The sequence below is a fragment of the Equus przewalskii genome, chromosome 25 (genome assembly GCF_037783145.1).
Source record: "Equus przewalskii isolate Varuska chromosome 25, EquPr2, whole genome shotgun sequence".
Classification (NCBI taxonomy): Eukaryota; Metazoa; Chordata; class Mammalia; order Perissodactyla; family Equidae; genus Equus; species Equus przewalskii.
This window is the reverse complement of record NC_091855.1, coordinates 31,628,730-31,643,408: the sequence shown is the minus strand read 5'-3', so window position 1 is coordinate 31,643,408 and position 14,679 is coordinate 31,628,730. Positions and strand designations below refer to the sequence as shown.

The 14,679-nt window shown below is 36.8% G+C and overlaps 1 protein-coding gene across 3 annotated transcripts in view; it reads right to left on the bottom strand.

Annotated features, from left to right (window-relative positions):
* SPATA7 (spermatogenesis associated 7) overlaps nt 1–14,679 on the bottom strand; it is a 32,398-nt gene that overhangs the window by 2,025 nt on the left and 15,694 nt on the right. For all 3 annotated transcript variants that reach the window (XM_008521425.2, XM_008521424.2, XM_070593700.1), the window contains 4 exons: nt 7,064–7,542; nt 5,609–5,660; nt 3,795–3,916; nt 1,847–1,924 (listed from right to left, as the gene is read on the bottom strand). In XM_008521425.2, coding sequence (XP_008519647.2) covers nt 1,847–1,924; nt 3,795–3,916; nt 5,609–5,660; nt 7,064–7,542 — 731 coding nt within the window. The remainder of the gene's footprint in view (nt 1–1,846; nt 1,925–3,794; nt 3,917–5,608; nt 5,661–7,063; nt 7,543–14,679) is intronic.

Genomic DNA, 14,679 nt, shown 5'->3' with positions numbered 1-14,679 from the left:
GGTTGATGTTTTGGACTATTTCACTCCTAGCCATTTTTCTATGCATAAATACTTCTTTACCAAAACTAGGATTAAACAATACATACTCTTTGGGTCCCCGTTTTGTTTTTTCTTACCAATTATATATTTTGAACATCTTTCTGATGCAATAAATTCACTCCTACAACATTAGTGTAAATCTCCGAACAGAACGGACTTTTGGAAATATTCTACAATCTATTCAACCAAACCTTTGCTATTCACCATGGAGGCCGGTTCCATTTTTTGCTGCTATTGTAAAAAATGCTGCAACAAACAGCCTTACAATCTAAGAGAAAAATTTAAGTTTTTTAGCATAAATACATGTTTTATGCAAACTTTTTTTGTTCTTTTTTTGCTTTTAATCTTTGCTATATTTTTTGATTACAGTTGGAATCTTAATACTTTTGTTGTGTTAAAAAACATACAATTTACCATCTTAACCATTTTTAAGTGCAGGTCAGCAGTGTTAAGTATATTCACACTGTTGTGAAACACAGCAAGGCAACGTGTTCATCTTGCAAGTCTGAAACTCTACACCATTATGCAAACATTTTAAACCACCTTTTTAAAATGAAAGAGGTAAATAGAATTACTGTGAAAAAACTTAGGGTCTTTCTGGTATATCTTTTTGTACCAATAAAGAAACTGCTTTAATTAAAAAGAAAAAGCTTCACATAGGAATAGAAATCACTCATTAGAAATGTCTGCACTTGACATTATGATGACAGGGAAAGCGAGTAGTGCACATGATGGGGGCCTATGATACGTAACAAAGTGGAGCTTAGTGCTTAACGAATTTTAGACAAATGTTCAACTTGATTCAGGACCCCACAGTTTCTGTAAGATATGAAATACCTTATCTGGTTGTGCAAACTTTCCATTTCACTTACAATATGCAAACCTAGCTTTTAATTTATCTTCACTTTACTAGTAACAGTGTGTACTAGAATGTACCAAAATGTAACATTTTGGAATATAATGTAACAAAAAATGCTTGCTTCTGATTCTCATGACAATTCGAAAGAGTAAAATGAGATGATGGATCTTTGAAAATAAGCAAAAATTTACTTTACTAGTCTTATAACTAATAGTCTTCTCAATTGTTTTTTGTAGACTTCATGGGATTTTTACGTGGATTGATAGTGTTATGTGTGAATAAAGACAGTTTTACTTCTTTCTTTCAAATATGGATACCATTTATTTCTTTTTCCTTTTTTTGTGATAGGCTTTTTTGCTTTTTTTAATTGAGGTATAACTAACATACATTATATTAGTCTCAGGTGTACTACATAATGATTAGATATTTGTACATATTGTGAAATAATCACCACCACAAATCTAGTTAACCTGTGTCACCATACATGGTTACAGAATTTCTTTTGCGTGTGATGAGAACTCTTAAGATCTACTCTCTCAGCAACTTTCAAATACACACTACACTATTATTAACTACAGTCACCATGCTGTACATTACATCCCCATGACTTGTATATTTTACAACTAGAAGTTGATTCCCTTCACCCATTTCACCCCCCCACCCCACCTCTGGCAACCACCAAGCTGTGTCTATATTTAACAGATATAAAAAGATTTAAATGAATAAAATCTGTGTTCTTTTCTAAAAACTCCCCCAAACTGTGAACTTGCTTTAAATTATGAATTAAACATTCTTTACAATTTGCTATCAACTATAAGCATATGGTCCCCCAAGAAAGCAATATAATTTTTCATTTCCTAATATGTGGAAATACCTTTAAAAAATAAGACCAAATTAAGAGTATTTAATGTACTGTTCAACCACCATATACAATTTAAAATATCTAACCTGTTTGAAAATAAACCAAGTTTCAAAATTTCATCTGTTATATCTTCAATGAAACTCAGATACAATAGTTCTTCTTCACTGTGAAGGCAAAGTAATATAGAGCATAAAAATTATTGCTTGCTTAGTCTGAAAACTATAGGAAACAGGAGTGCCTACTTAGAAATATCTATCTCCACTATTACAAATGTACTTCTATCTCGCATTATTAAGGGGAAATTATAAAACAAACATATTGTCTACCTTCTCAAATTATGCAAGGATAAATATTATAATGAGAAAATATTCCTAAATAGAGTAAAATTTCACAGATGTCTGCAACATTCATCCAGCAGTAAAAAATAAGCAGGAATTAAACAAAACAAAAAACAGAGAGCAACCAAGGGCAAGAGGGCAGCCAAATGTGATGCACTGGGGGCACGTGTTCCCCAGGAGCGTTTTAAGCGTCCTTTGGCTCCTGACCACGTGCAGCAGCAAAGGTCTGAGCCCCTCTGCATGGCGCTTCTTAATTCTTCATCTCCACTAAGCAAAATGAAGAGGCCAAAAAGATCAGAGCGGATTTTTCTCCCAAAGGGAGGCTGCAGGGAATACTGCCAGCCTGCCCTGGAAAGAGAAACTAAAATATCTGAACAAACAAGGGTTCGCATATAGTAAGTGTTCAATAATCCTATATATTAGAAATAATATGCTTCAGAACTTCTAAAGCACTTTCCCACCACGACCTAAGCTAATCTTCAGAACAAGCCTGTCAGGTGGACTGGGTAGCTATGGTTTTTCCCACTTAGCAATGAGTTCCCCAAGGGGAAGAAAGGCTAATAAGCACATTGCCAAGGTCATGTGTTAGTTAAGTAGCAAAGATAGATTTTTTAACTAATCTTCTAATTATAAATTCACAATCCTTTTTAAAACTGTACTATGGCACTTACCTGGTATAACCTACCAATTTGACTAAGGTTAACATCTCAATATAACCTGGAAACACATATTTCCCTATGGAAAAAATTTTTAAGCTGGTCATTATGATAAATTGTGTCAGGATTCAGTTATGTCGTTAGTTGATTCCCAGCTTTTTATTCAGGTATATTCAATTATAATATTTTACTTTACTTTAGATAGAAACTACTAGAAAAGATAATATTTCTTTCTTTAGGTCATTCTGTGTATTGGTTGTAGACTGGCTTATAAATCTTAAGTCGCGAGTACTGGAGCATCATGAATTTCAGGACCGAGAGGTTCGCAATGAACCATGCAGCCTTGCCAGGTGAGAGCTCCCTGGGAAAGGCCTGAGGGAGCGCGGGGGCCCGCCCTCTGGTCCGCGATGTGCCGCCTCATCCTGCCCTCTTTTAAATCTCTGGTCCCGTTTTTCTCCCACCTCCTTCATCTCAGATCCAATCTCTGACACTGGAAATGCACTTGACAGCTGAAACCATCCAAGGCATGTTTTAGGTTCTATATTAACTGCCAACCTATTACTTTTATTTAGGTGCAGTATTCCATAATTACTAAACACAACGAGTAGTTTTTAAAAACAGCGCCTCTGCACGGCATGGATAGTTAAAGTATTCGCATACGGTGACTATTTAAAATCACAAAGGATTAACCCTCCAACACTCAGGTTCTTCAGTACTATCTGTGCCAGGTAAACTGGTTAGCATCACTGCTAGAGGATTTGTCTTGGGGAAAATCATTTTTTCATATGAATGCTGACGGCAAATAATATAAGCCAGTGTCTCTTTTTCCTTTATTCATGAATTCATTTAAACTTTGACAGAATACTCACTTTGTAAAATTTCCTTAGGAAAACTAATACTGCCACTGAATTGTAGAACACGAAAATAGAAGAGAGCACATGGAATTAAATAGTACTTATGTTGCAAATACTGTGTGTCTTCTATTTGGGAAAGCAGTTAGATAAAGACAGCTGACGTGATTTCTCCTGTGAGCTGTTTACCTTGAGGAAGAACACTGACGAGCACCATCTTTAACCTTGTCCCACGGGGAGCCAGGCACTTCTACAGGTAAAGGGCTTATTTTCCCTTGGGTACCAACTGTCATACAACTAGATGCCTGGAGCTGCAATGAGGAAAGTAAGTTTTTATTTTGCTTCAAAAATACACTATGAGAGCAGAAATAAAACAAAACAGCAAATTCAAAAAAAAGTCAAGGTAAGAGATATCCAGTGATATCTCTGTAAAAAGTGACTTACAGTCTTAGGACAAGGAATGTCTTAGAATACATTTATCCATCCAATCAGGACCTTTTTCTTAAATTTACTTAAAGTAAGATAAAACAACTTCTGATTTCTTATATTTTAATGAGGGATATTTTAAATGACATTAAGAAACACCACCAATAAATATATAAGAGAAAATGAAACAAATTTGCAAGTTTTAAGTAAATTTAAGAAAAAATATCCTATTATTCAGAAACTCAAACCGACCATCTGTTTCAAATGCCAACATAACAAACATGTAGAAGCAGTGGCAGCAGCTCTGGCAGTATGAACAATAGTGACAGAAACAATGGCAAAGAATCGTTACTATGGGCCACATAATGTACCAGGCATTTACTTGTATTATTAGAGTTAATCTGCACAATGCTCATTTATATAAAGTGCTTCACACTTTTAAAAGTGCTGTTAAAATGTGGGTCTGCTCATATAAGGCCCCTATTAGCTTCCTCAAGTAGACGGCTGGCGGTGCTGATGGTGGAACATGGGACAGACTACTTTCTTACAGGGTTATGGATAAACATTTGGAACACAATGCCATAAAAGTGGACTTATTCTGCTTTAGTTTATCTAGTTATCTACAGAGCTAACTCTCTTCTTAAATCCGAAGCTGGCTGTAGCCATCACTTATTGAGGCCTTGTCAGGCTAGGCACTTTAACTACATCATTTATTCCTCCCAATAATCCTGCACATTAAGTACAGGTTTTCTAGATGTGGAAATTCAGCTCTCAGAGGATAAGCGATTTGTCCTTGGGCGCTTAAGTGGCAGGGCCTTATGTCAAACAGTTATTAATGGCAGAGACAGAAACCTACATTCCTCTACCCATTTTCAGAAGGGAAGAGGGAAGTTGAGTGTGGATTAGATTTTATTCTTCTATCCCTGAATCTGTGTTTGATATTTTAATAGATAAAGCTTTATATAAACAATAAATTTAAATTACAACACAAGAGTATCATTAATACCCCTAAAATAAAAATAATCAGTTAATCTCAAAATCAGACTTAAAGCTGTAATATTTCAAAAGAAATGATTGCTAAGCATTCAAAATATAAACACTGTGAAAAAGAGCTTTATGGTCTAGAAAAAAGTAAAAGCAAACATGAGAATGATACCCATCTATTCTAATAAAATATATAATTTCAAATAATGTAAGCAGTGGCAATTCGTTAAAAAACATACAGGCATAAACACTAAAACAACTTTTCTGGCTCATTTAGTGATCCAAGTCTTCTTGGAAAGCAACATTTAAGGTATTTTATTCATCTACCCATCTATCCAGCCAGCCCACCTACCATCCAGAAAAGATGCTAAAAACAAATGATCTCCCAGATTGGTCAGGATCCTTCCGGCCATTCACAGAGAGCTACAACCACTTGTATACAGGGAGACCTTCTGTATACTGGCTATATCAATCATATGCAAGAAGTGTCACCAAGAGGTTATTCTTCACAGTCCAAACAGCTATACATATTCTATGAAGGTAAAGCAGCTGTAATTCCAATGTGGAACACAAAGAGATCTCATTTTCATTACCTCTGAATCTTTGAAGTTCTTAGTCTTGACTGTCTCAAAATCAGGTTTAAAGCTGTAATATTTTAAAAGAAATGATTGTTAAGCCTTCGAAATATAAATACTATGATACTGAGATTTATTGTCTAGGAAAAAATAAAAAACATAAGAGATGAAACTGACCTATTCTTATTAAATGCATAATTTCTAATTAGATAATCAGGAAATAGATATGGATTGAATTATATTCTTCTTTTTCCTTTTTTTGAATAGCAGCTAGATTTCAGCTGGACAGAATGGGACTAGGGAAATGGAAATTACTATCTTCAAAAGCTACCATAAATATAATCAGAAAAGTGTATGGTAGACCTGTTTCCTCATTTCTCTCTCACTTGACAAGTTCTAGCATAGATTCAGTCCTGAATTCTCTGATTAAATGTACGCAGACTCATCTGATGTTACTGTACCTGTTCTCTATATCCAGAGAAAACAATACTAGTCTGAAAATGTTTTTTACTTTCTAAAATAACTAAAACCTAGTACCAGATAAATATTTGCTTATATAACACTAGGAAAAACAATCACAAACCAGCTAACACAATACTTTTACAAGATTTGTTTGTTTCTTCAACCATTTGGCAAACTTTTACTGAATATTCATTATGGGTTAGGCACCATTATACATGAAAACATTACTGAGGCAAATTATACTTAATTTCCAGAAATTATCTCAACTGTCTAAATTATTCCTGGGGAGTCATTGCTATACAAGACTGGGGTCAAATATTTGCAGGGAAAGCAGCACAGGGGTAGTTAGATAAACAGTTTTTTTCCCCCTCTATAACCCACTGTTTTGCCTTTTACTTTTCTAAGCAGCATTTTTCGGGTTTTTTGTGAGGAAGACTGGTCTCGAGCTATCATCTGCTGTTCATCTTCCTCCTTCCCTCCTCCTCCCACCAAAGCCCCAGTACACAGTCCTGTGTCCTAGCTGTAGGGCCTTCTAGGCCTCAGCACGGCCTGATGAGCGGTGGGATCGGATCCAGCAAACCCCGGGCCGCTGACGTGGAGCACGAACTTAACCACTCAGCCACGGGGCTGGCCCCCGTTTTGCCATTTTTAACGTGAATCAACAGACACATTTACACAAATGCTGTTTGATGACATATTTTAAAGATTCTCTGAGTATAATATTTAGAAACCTACACAAATTCTAGTACCATGTTTGAAACAATAAATCAAGGTAAGCAACATTTCATGTTTATACGCAGCTTGACAAGCTTAATAGCTATTTTTTCAACCATTACACTGAGGGTTCTAGTGATACATGCAAAATGAAAAGTCACATTAATCTCATTCTAACCAAAAGGGCACTACCAGACCTTAAGTCTGGCACATAAGGTAAATGATATAAAATAAAGAATATTATTTAATTTCTACAACATCCTGAAGAATTTACTATTGGCTGTTAAGGTGCCATACCTGCTTATTAATCCAGCCTGGGTTTCAGCTTGTATCCGTTGATCTGTTAAATCCTTTTTTCTTTTGGCAGGTGTGTAATATCGATACTGTGACAGGAAAGATTTCGCTTCTGTTTTTAAAGTGCGTGGAGTGAATGGCAAATGTCTGTTAGAAAAGAGTTCAGAATGTTTATCCAAAAGGTCCCCACTAGGTGCTTTTGAAATAACTAGCTCAAACCGGTAGGAATTTGGGACTGTGCTCCTGGGCCTTCTGCCATACACGGTTCCGGAGCATGGTTTCCTGGGCCCAGAGGTGGTGTAATCCATGCTGGACTGGGAGGAACTGGAGTTCTTCTCAGGACTGTTTGTGAGCACTTTACTGGATTTAGGTGCACTTAGGTGTAGTCTCTCTGAAGAAGTTACTCGTGACCTTGTAAAGGACGGAAATCCATTCACTTCTTTGAGTAACACACCATCCTCATCATGTGGTTCCCCTGAAGGCTAAGAACATTTGGTTTGATAGTCATCAGTTACATTTACAAATTCATGTAATTGGGGATCTCCAGATTATACAGTAAAAATTGGCTGCCTCAGGGGTCTACGAAATTAACTTCAATGTTCCTAACATGTTAGCACTGTGTATAAAGTTCTACTCAAGTTTTTGAATTATTAATATACAAAAATATAATTCTAAATTTAAGTAATAGCAATCATTTTCCTTTCTGAAATTAAAAAATGATTAATAACATGTATTTATATTTGGTGTCTTGAACTAGTGTTTTGAGATCTACTGGTAGATCTCAGTTTTATTTGAAAGTTTCCAAACCAATCGTGAGCACCAAACGCCTTCTCAAGCACTGCTGGTGGCAGCATCCTCCCTTTCCTGTCTTGTCATTATGTCAGACTTCAGTGCCACCAGCTCCTCTGTGACTTCAAGGCTTTGAAGAAAGGAAAAGGAACTTCTCACAATGTATGGAGCCCCGATTTAAATAACTGATATTTTAAATATAATTAAGAAATACTTATTCCATAAAAATTTCCTATGTTTCTCAACTTCTCCTCAGGAACGGAGAAAGCTTTGAAAGGGAAGGCATTTTGTCAAAACTGCTCCATTTCTTTTTGGTTTAACTTTGGAAGAGCTATTTCTACAAGGCATCCATAAAGTCTAAAAACAGAGATAATGCTTCATTCTCTTACAGATTAGATGCCCAAGAAGCCTTGCCTATGATTCGAGACTTTCTGGACACCTGTGTATCCTTTACGAAACTGAGGCACTTTTAGGTAGAGGGGAAGTTAACGGAAAGTACAGAAGATGAGATGAAAATGCCTAGGATTTCGGCACTTATATCTGCCCTACAAGCTCATGAGGAGAAAAACAAGAGGAAGATGAACAAGCTGAACAGGGGAAAGCTGGGCACTTCCTGTGTGCAAGGGACTGTTTTTGCCATTGGACAGAATAAAGAGGAATACTCACTGCTACTAATATGCATCAAGTGTTGACCATGTGCAAGGTACCGTTCTGATTCATTCACAGGGACAACTCACTTAATCCTCACATTGTGGCGGTACAGTTACTACCTCCACTTTACAGATGAAGCAGCTGAGGTGCAGGGCCTCACAGATGTGAATCCAGGCTGAGCGTACGCTCTTCATTATTATATCATATTAACTATTTTAAAGACTCACTAGGGAATTATACAATTTTAGATTTTTTACAGCATCAGGAATCTTAAGTTGACCTTAACTGTTTTCCTGTAGAGAACAAGACAGCTAACCTCAGTACTGATTGATCTAAGCGAGGAAGCTGCAGATAACTTGACAGTTGATTACAGCCTAAAATAGATCAAGTCACCTATTTCCTCTCCAAGTGCTTTCTAACTCTATCCCAAATACAAGGTAAAATTACTCAAAGTAAGTATTTTAACATTAAATTTTGAGTCACTAGGGTAGTTTGGTTAATGAGTTCAAGGCAGTTTTAAAAAGTGCTCCCAAACTAGACTCACACTGCAGCTTATATACCAGAAGAGTTTGGCTCCTTGGAAGAAATTTCTAAGAACCATCTGAAAAATCCTATAGGGCCATTAAATAATAATCACAGGAATTATTTATACTTAGAAGAACAGCACAAACTGAGATCAGAGCAGGCAGAAAAGCGTAAGGCATCAGATTACCTGTAAGAAAATTCTTATAACAAAATGAAACACCAAAGAAAGTCTTTAAAGGCAGAAGTATACTCTCATCTGTCTGCAATGGGCTGGAAAAGTTGCTTTTGAACTGACTAAAGGCATGAAACTTTTCTGTATTTTTATGTCTCATAACCTCTACCTTATATTCTACTTGCTCTTTCCTTGGAAACCAGTAGAACACAGTATGAAATCAATTGTACCAATATGCTTTTTTGAGATTATTTATTTTTTTCCTTTAGTTGTGAATATCAGAAAGCTGGATGAATAAAATTTTCACAGAAAATGTGTAACACACTGGTAAATTCACTAAAATGTAAATAGCAGATCACTGTAAAGTCTAAAATCAGAAAAGCGTTCATCAGTTATACGTCAATGGAACAAAAAACTCGGGAACCTCGTAGCTATTGCTTCTTGTTCTTCTTGTCACTGAATCAGTCATCAAGTCCTGGGGATTCTGTTTTCTAAATATCTCTAAATGTAGTCTTTGTGTTCTTTCTGCTGTCTTAGATCAGGTCTTAATCACTTCTTTCCCAGATTACTGCAACTGTCTCATAATTATTCTGTCCTCCTCCGCTGCCAGTGCAGTCTTTGTAAAGTGTCAGTATGATGACATAACTTCCCAGAGAAAAACTGGTCTAGGGCTTCCTCACATTTCTCAAGGAAAAAAAATCCAAATTTATTATTATGGCAGAAATCCCCTTTGTCTTTCCCTCTGCCTACTGATATATCACACCTTCACGTGCAATGAGAAGAGCTGGAATCAAAAATATGACACTTTGGTACCTAGTAAGCAGAGCAGTGAAACTGGCTTTTACCAACAGGGAATAGTTTTTACCACATCTTGGGTGCTAGGGGACAGAAATCAAAGCTCAGGGATCAATCTGGACAGTCCAGGAGACCATGCTCATGAACCTGGGATCTTCTCAATGGCTATACCTCTACTAGGTGACTTGCAAGGAAACTTGGCCATCTTGAATGCTGGAATTGAGTGGAAAAGGAACTTTGCCCTTTGAGAATCTGAAAACACATGCTGCCCGCACACAAGCTTGCAGCCTAAATTTGCATTACCCAGACAGCCCACAAAAACCTTAAGCCAAGACAAATGACTCGTTTTTTTCTGATACATAAACTATAGTGAGATAAAAAGGCTAGGGAAGGAGAAGCTATAGACTAAAAGAAATTTATCAGCTGAAATTATTTAGATCCCAATCCTAACAAAGTAAACAAAAATTATGAGACAATGGAGAAATCCAAACACTGGATATTTGATGATATTAAAGAATTATTAATTTTTAAGGCATAACAATGGTATTGTGGTCTTCTAGATAAATATTTATGGATGAAATTATATGATATCCAGGATTTGCATCAAAATAATCTGGGATAGGGGTAGTGAGTGAGGATATAGGTGAAATGAGCCTGGCCGTGAAGTGATCATTGTTGCACCTGGGGGACAGGAACATGTGGGTTCATTATATTACTGTATTTCTGCAGATGCTAAAATCTCAAAATTTCAAAGTTTAAAAAAAGAAAACACCCCACACAGAAATAAAACAGACTCCCAGTTTCAGCTGAGAGACAGGGAGAGATGGAAAGAGCATAGCTCTCACCATTACAACAAGAAAAAAGATGGAAAAACTGCAAATTAATGATTTTTCTTGAACTAATGAGAGCACTAAGGTCATAGAGCAAACAACTAACCTGAAATCTGGAGAGAGACAGGCACCTGCAGGGAGAAAGAGGACCTGTGCATTTGCTTATGAGACAGATGCCACTGAATGCCACACAACATGGTAAGATCACTCTAGGAGTTTTTAGCTAACTGCTAAGCACCGAGTGTAGACTAGCATGAGAGTGTGAAACCTCTGAGACTTGGGGAGTTTGTACCTTTTTGCAGGATTTTCCTCTAGGAATCCCAAGAGGAACTCACAGGGAAGAGCAGAGAGAATCCTGAGAAAGCTTCCTCTTTCCCCTGTTCTCTTGGGGTGGTTGGGGGAGGGCAAGAGCAGCCACTGCAGAAATTCCTCCCAGATACATTTTCTCTCTCTCTCAAGGAACAAAAACCTTATTGACAGGGGGAAATTCCCTTCTTATTTGCCACGTAACAATCGTGGAAGAGACATCCCATCACCTTTGCCCTATTCTATTGATTAGAAGCAGGTTACAGGTCCTGCATACACTCAAAGACGAGGGATTCTTTAAGGGTGCGGGTCATTGTCGGGGATGACATTTTAGAATTCTGCCTACTACAGTGGGTCAAATAGAAAGTACAAAATAAGAAGGCAGAAATAACACATTAAGTGCTTCCACTTAAAAGACAAAGATTATCAGAGTGAATAATCTGACCCACTTAAAATTTTAGGACCTACCCAAAACAGCAGGATTAAAAAAATGGAAAAGTCGCAGCTGGCCCCGTGGCCGAGTGGTTAAGTTCATGTGCTCTGCTGCAGGTGGCCCAGTGTTTCGTCAGTTCGAATCCTGGGCGCAGACATGGCACTGCTCATCGAGCCATGCTGAGGCGGCATTCCCACATGCCACAACTAGAAGGACCCACAACTAAGAATATACAACTATGTACTGGGGGGCTTTGGGGAGAAAAAGGAAAAAAATAAAATAAAATAAAATCTTTAAAAAAAATGGAAAAGATATACAAAGGGAATACTATCAAAAGAAATCTGATTTAACTATATCACTATCAGAAAAAACTTGAAGACAAAAAGCATTAAGGTAAAGAAGTTCAAAGCACAGTGACCAAGAAAATCTCTCTCTAAATCTGTACATATGGAATAACATAGACTCAAAATATATACAACAAAAATTGACAATACCACTAGGATAAATAGCTAAGTACATAATCATGTGAAAGATCTCTCTCAATAAATGATAGATTAATCAGACAAAAAGAATCAATAAGGGTAAAGAAGAGTCTAACATCTAAAAGATATGAAGTTGAATCTAATGAATACAGTGTATATCAAATACTGCATACAACAACTATAGAATATATTTTCTTTTCAAACACATAATGACATAGCACATTTAAAAAAAATTGTCTGGGGGCCAACCAAGTGGCGTAGTGGTTAAGTTCACACTCTGCTTCAGGGGCCTGGGATTTGTGAGTTCAGATCCTAGGCATGGACCTACACACCGCTGATCAAACCAAGCTGTGGCACCATACAAAATAGAGGAAGACTGGCGCACATGTTAGCTCAGTGACAATCTTCCTCAAGCAAAAAGAGGAAGATTGGCAACAGACGTTAGCTCAGGGCCAATCTTCCTCATCAGAAAAATAAACTAAATTAATTAAAAAATGTCTGCCTACTGGGCCATAAAATAAGTCTTAACAAATTTCAAGGAATGGGTATCATACAGAGAGATGTTCCCTGATCACAATACAGTTAGGCTAGAAATCTGTAACAAAGAGAAAACTAAGGAAAAAAAAAAAAGAGAGAGATCAAGAAACACTTCTAAATGACTCCTGGGTTAAAGAAGAAACTTTAATAGAAACTGTAAAATACTTTGAATTGAACTATAATAAAAATACCACATATCAAAACTTGTGGACGCAGCTAAAGCAGCACTTGGAGGAAAATGTATAGCCTTAAAAATGCTCATACTATGAAAGAGCAGAGGCTGAAAATGAGCTAAACAAAAGCAGGAAAAGTACAGAAAAATAAAGCCAAAGAAAGCCACAAGAGGAAAATAAAGATAAGAGTGGACATTAATGAAATGGAAAACAAAATGTAATACAGAGGATTAACAAAGTAAAAAATATGCCCTTTAAAAAGACTAATAAAAGTAACAAATCTCTGGTAAGAATAAAAAAGAAAAGAAGAATAAAGGCACAAGTAAACAACTTTAGGAATAAAAGGGGGAAATAAAACCTATTCAGGAGTGGGGCCAGCACCGCTGAGTGGTTAAGTTCTCACACTCCACTTTGGCAGCCCGGGGTTTCACTGGTTCAGATCCTGGGCACAGACATGGCAGCAGCGCTTGTCAGGCCATGCCGAGGCGGCATCTCACATGCCACAACTAGAAGGACCCACAACTAAAAATACACAACTATGTACTGGGGGGCTTTGGGGAGAAAAAGGAATAATAAATCTTTAAAAAAAATATTCAGGAGAGGGGCTGGCCCCGTGGCCGAGTGGTTAAGTTCGTGTGCTCTGCTGCAGGTGGCCCAGTGTTTCGTTGGTTCAAATCCTGGGCGCAGACATGGCACTGCTCATCAAACCAGGCTGAGGCAGCGTCCCACATGCCAGAACTAGAAGGACCCACAACGAAGAATATACAACTATGTACCAGGGGGCTTTGGGGAGAAAAAGGAAAAAATAAAATCTTTAAAAAAAAAAATATTCAGGAGAGATTGAGAGACTTATGAACAAGTCTATGCCAAAAATGTGAAAATTTACATGAAATGGATAACTTTCTACATATACACAATTTATAAAAATGGTTTTATAATGATTTCAAAAATTGAATCAGTAGTTAAGAATCTTCTCACAAAGAAAACTCTAGGCCCAGATAATTTTGATGTTGAGTTCCATCAAATTCAAGGAACGAATAATTCCAAACTTACATGAACTATTCTAGAAGATAGAAAAAGAGGAAGCTAAAATTTAAAAGGGAGGAAACTAACAGAGAACTTTTTTTCACCATCCCTACCCAGGAGTATCCTGAAAACCTGCAGAAACTGTCCCATCCACCTAGTCAGCAACACCGAGTCAAGGTGAAGGAGACTTCTAGGAATCTTAGCTGGCGGCTTTGGTAAGGTTATATAATTTTCTCTTTTGATTTTACACTCATCAAGCAACATGCTGATTATGACAACACAGTGTGACTGATTATAAGAAGATGCTGTACTGTTTAAGCAAACATTATCTACAAGTCTGTTAGTCTGATCACCTTCTCATTTTAAACTAATAATTTAGGATCCTGGGTTTAAAAAAAAAGAAAAAAGGGAAATGATAGGTCAATACCAATAACGGCACATACTAAAATGCTAAACAAATCCTAGCAACTATATCCAGCAATGCATAAAAAGGAAATGCAGAATGACAAAGTTGTGTTTATACTAGGGATGCAAAATTGGTTTAACATTAGGAACTCTATTGTAATTCACTACATTAACAGATGAAAAAGAAAAATTACACCATCATTTCAAAAATGTATAAAAAGCATTTGATGAAATTAACATGCATTCAGGAGAAAAGAAAAAAATCTTAGCAAACTAGAAATAGAAGAGAACTTCCTTAACCAGATGTTAAAGGATGTCACAGAAAACCTATAGCAGGGGTCAGTAAACTATAGGATGCAGGTCAAATCTGGCCCGGTGTCTTTCTTTGTTAATAAAGTTTTACTGGAACACAGCTGCACTCATTCATTTGTATTGTCTCTGGCTGCTTTCCAATGGCACAACAGTTGTGACAGAGACTGTGTGGCCTGAAAAGCC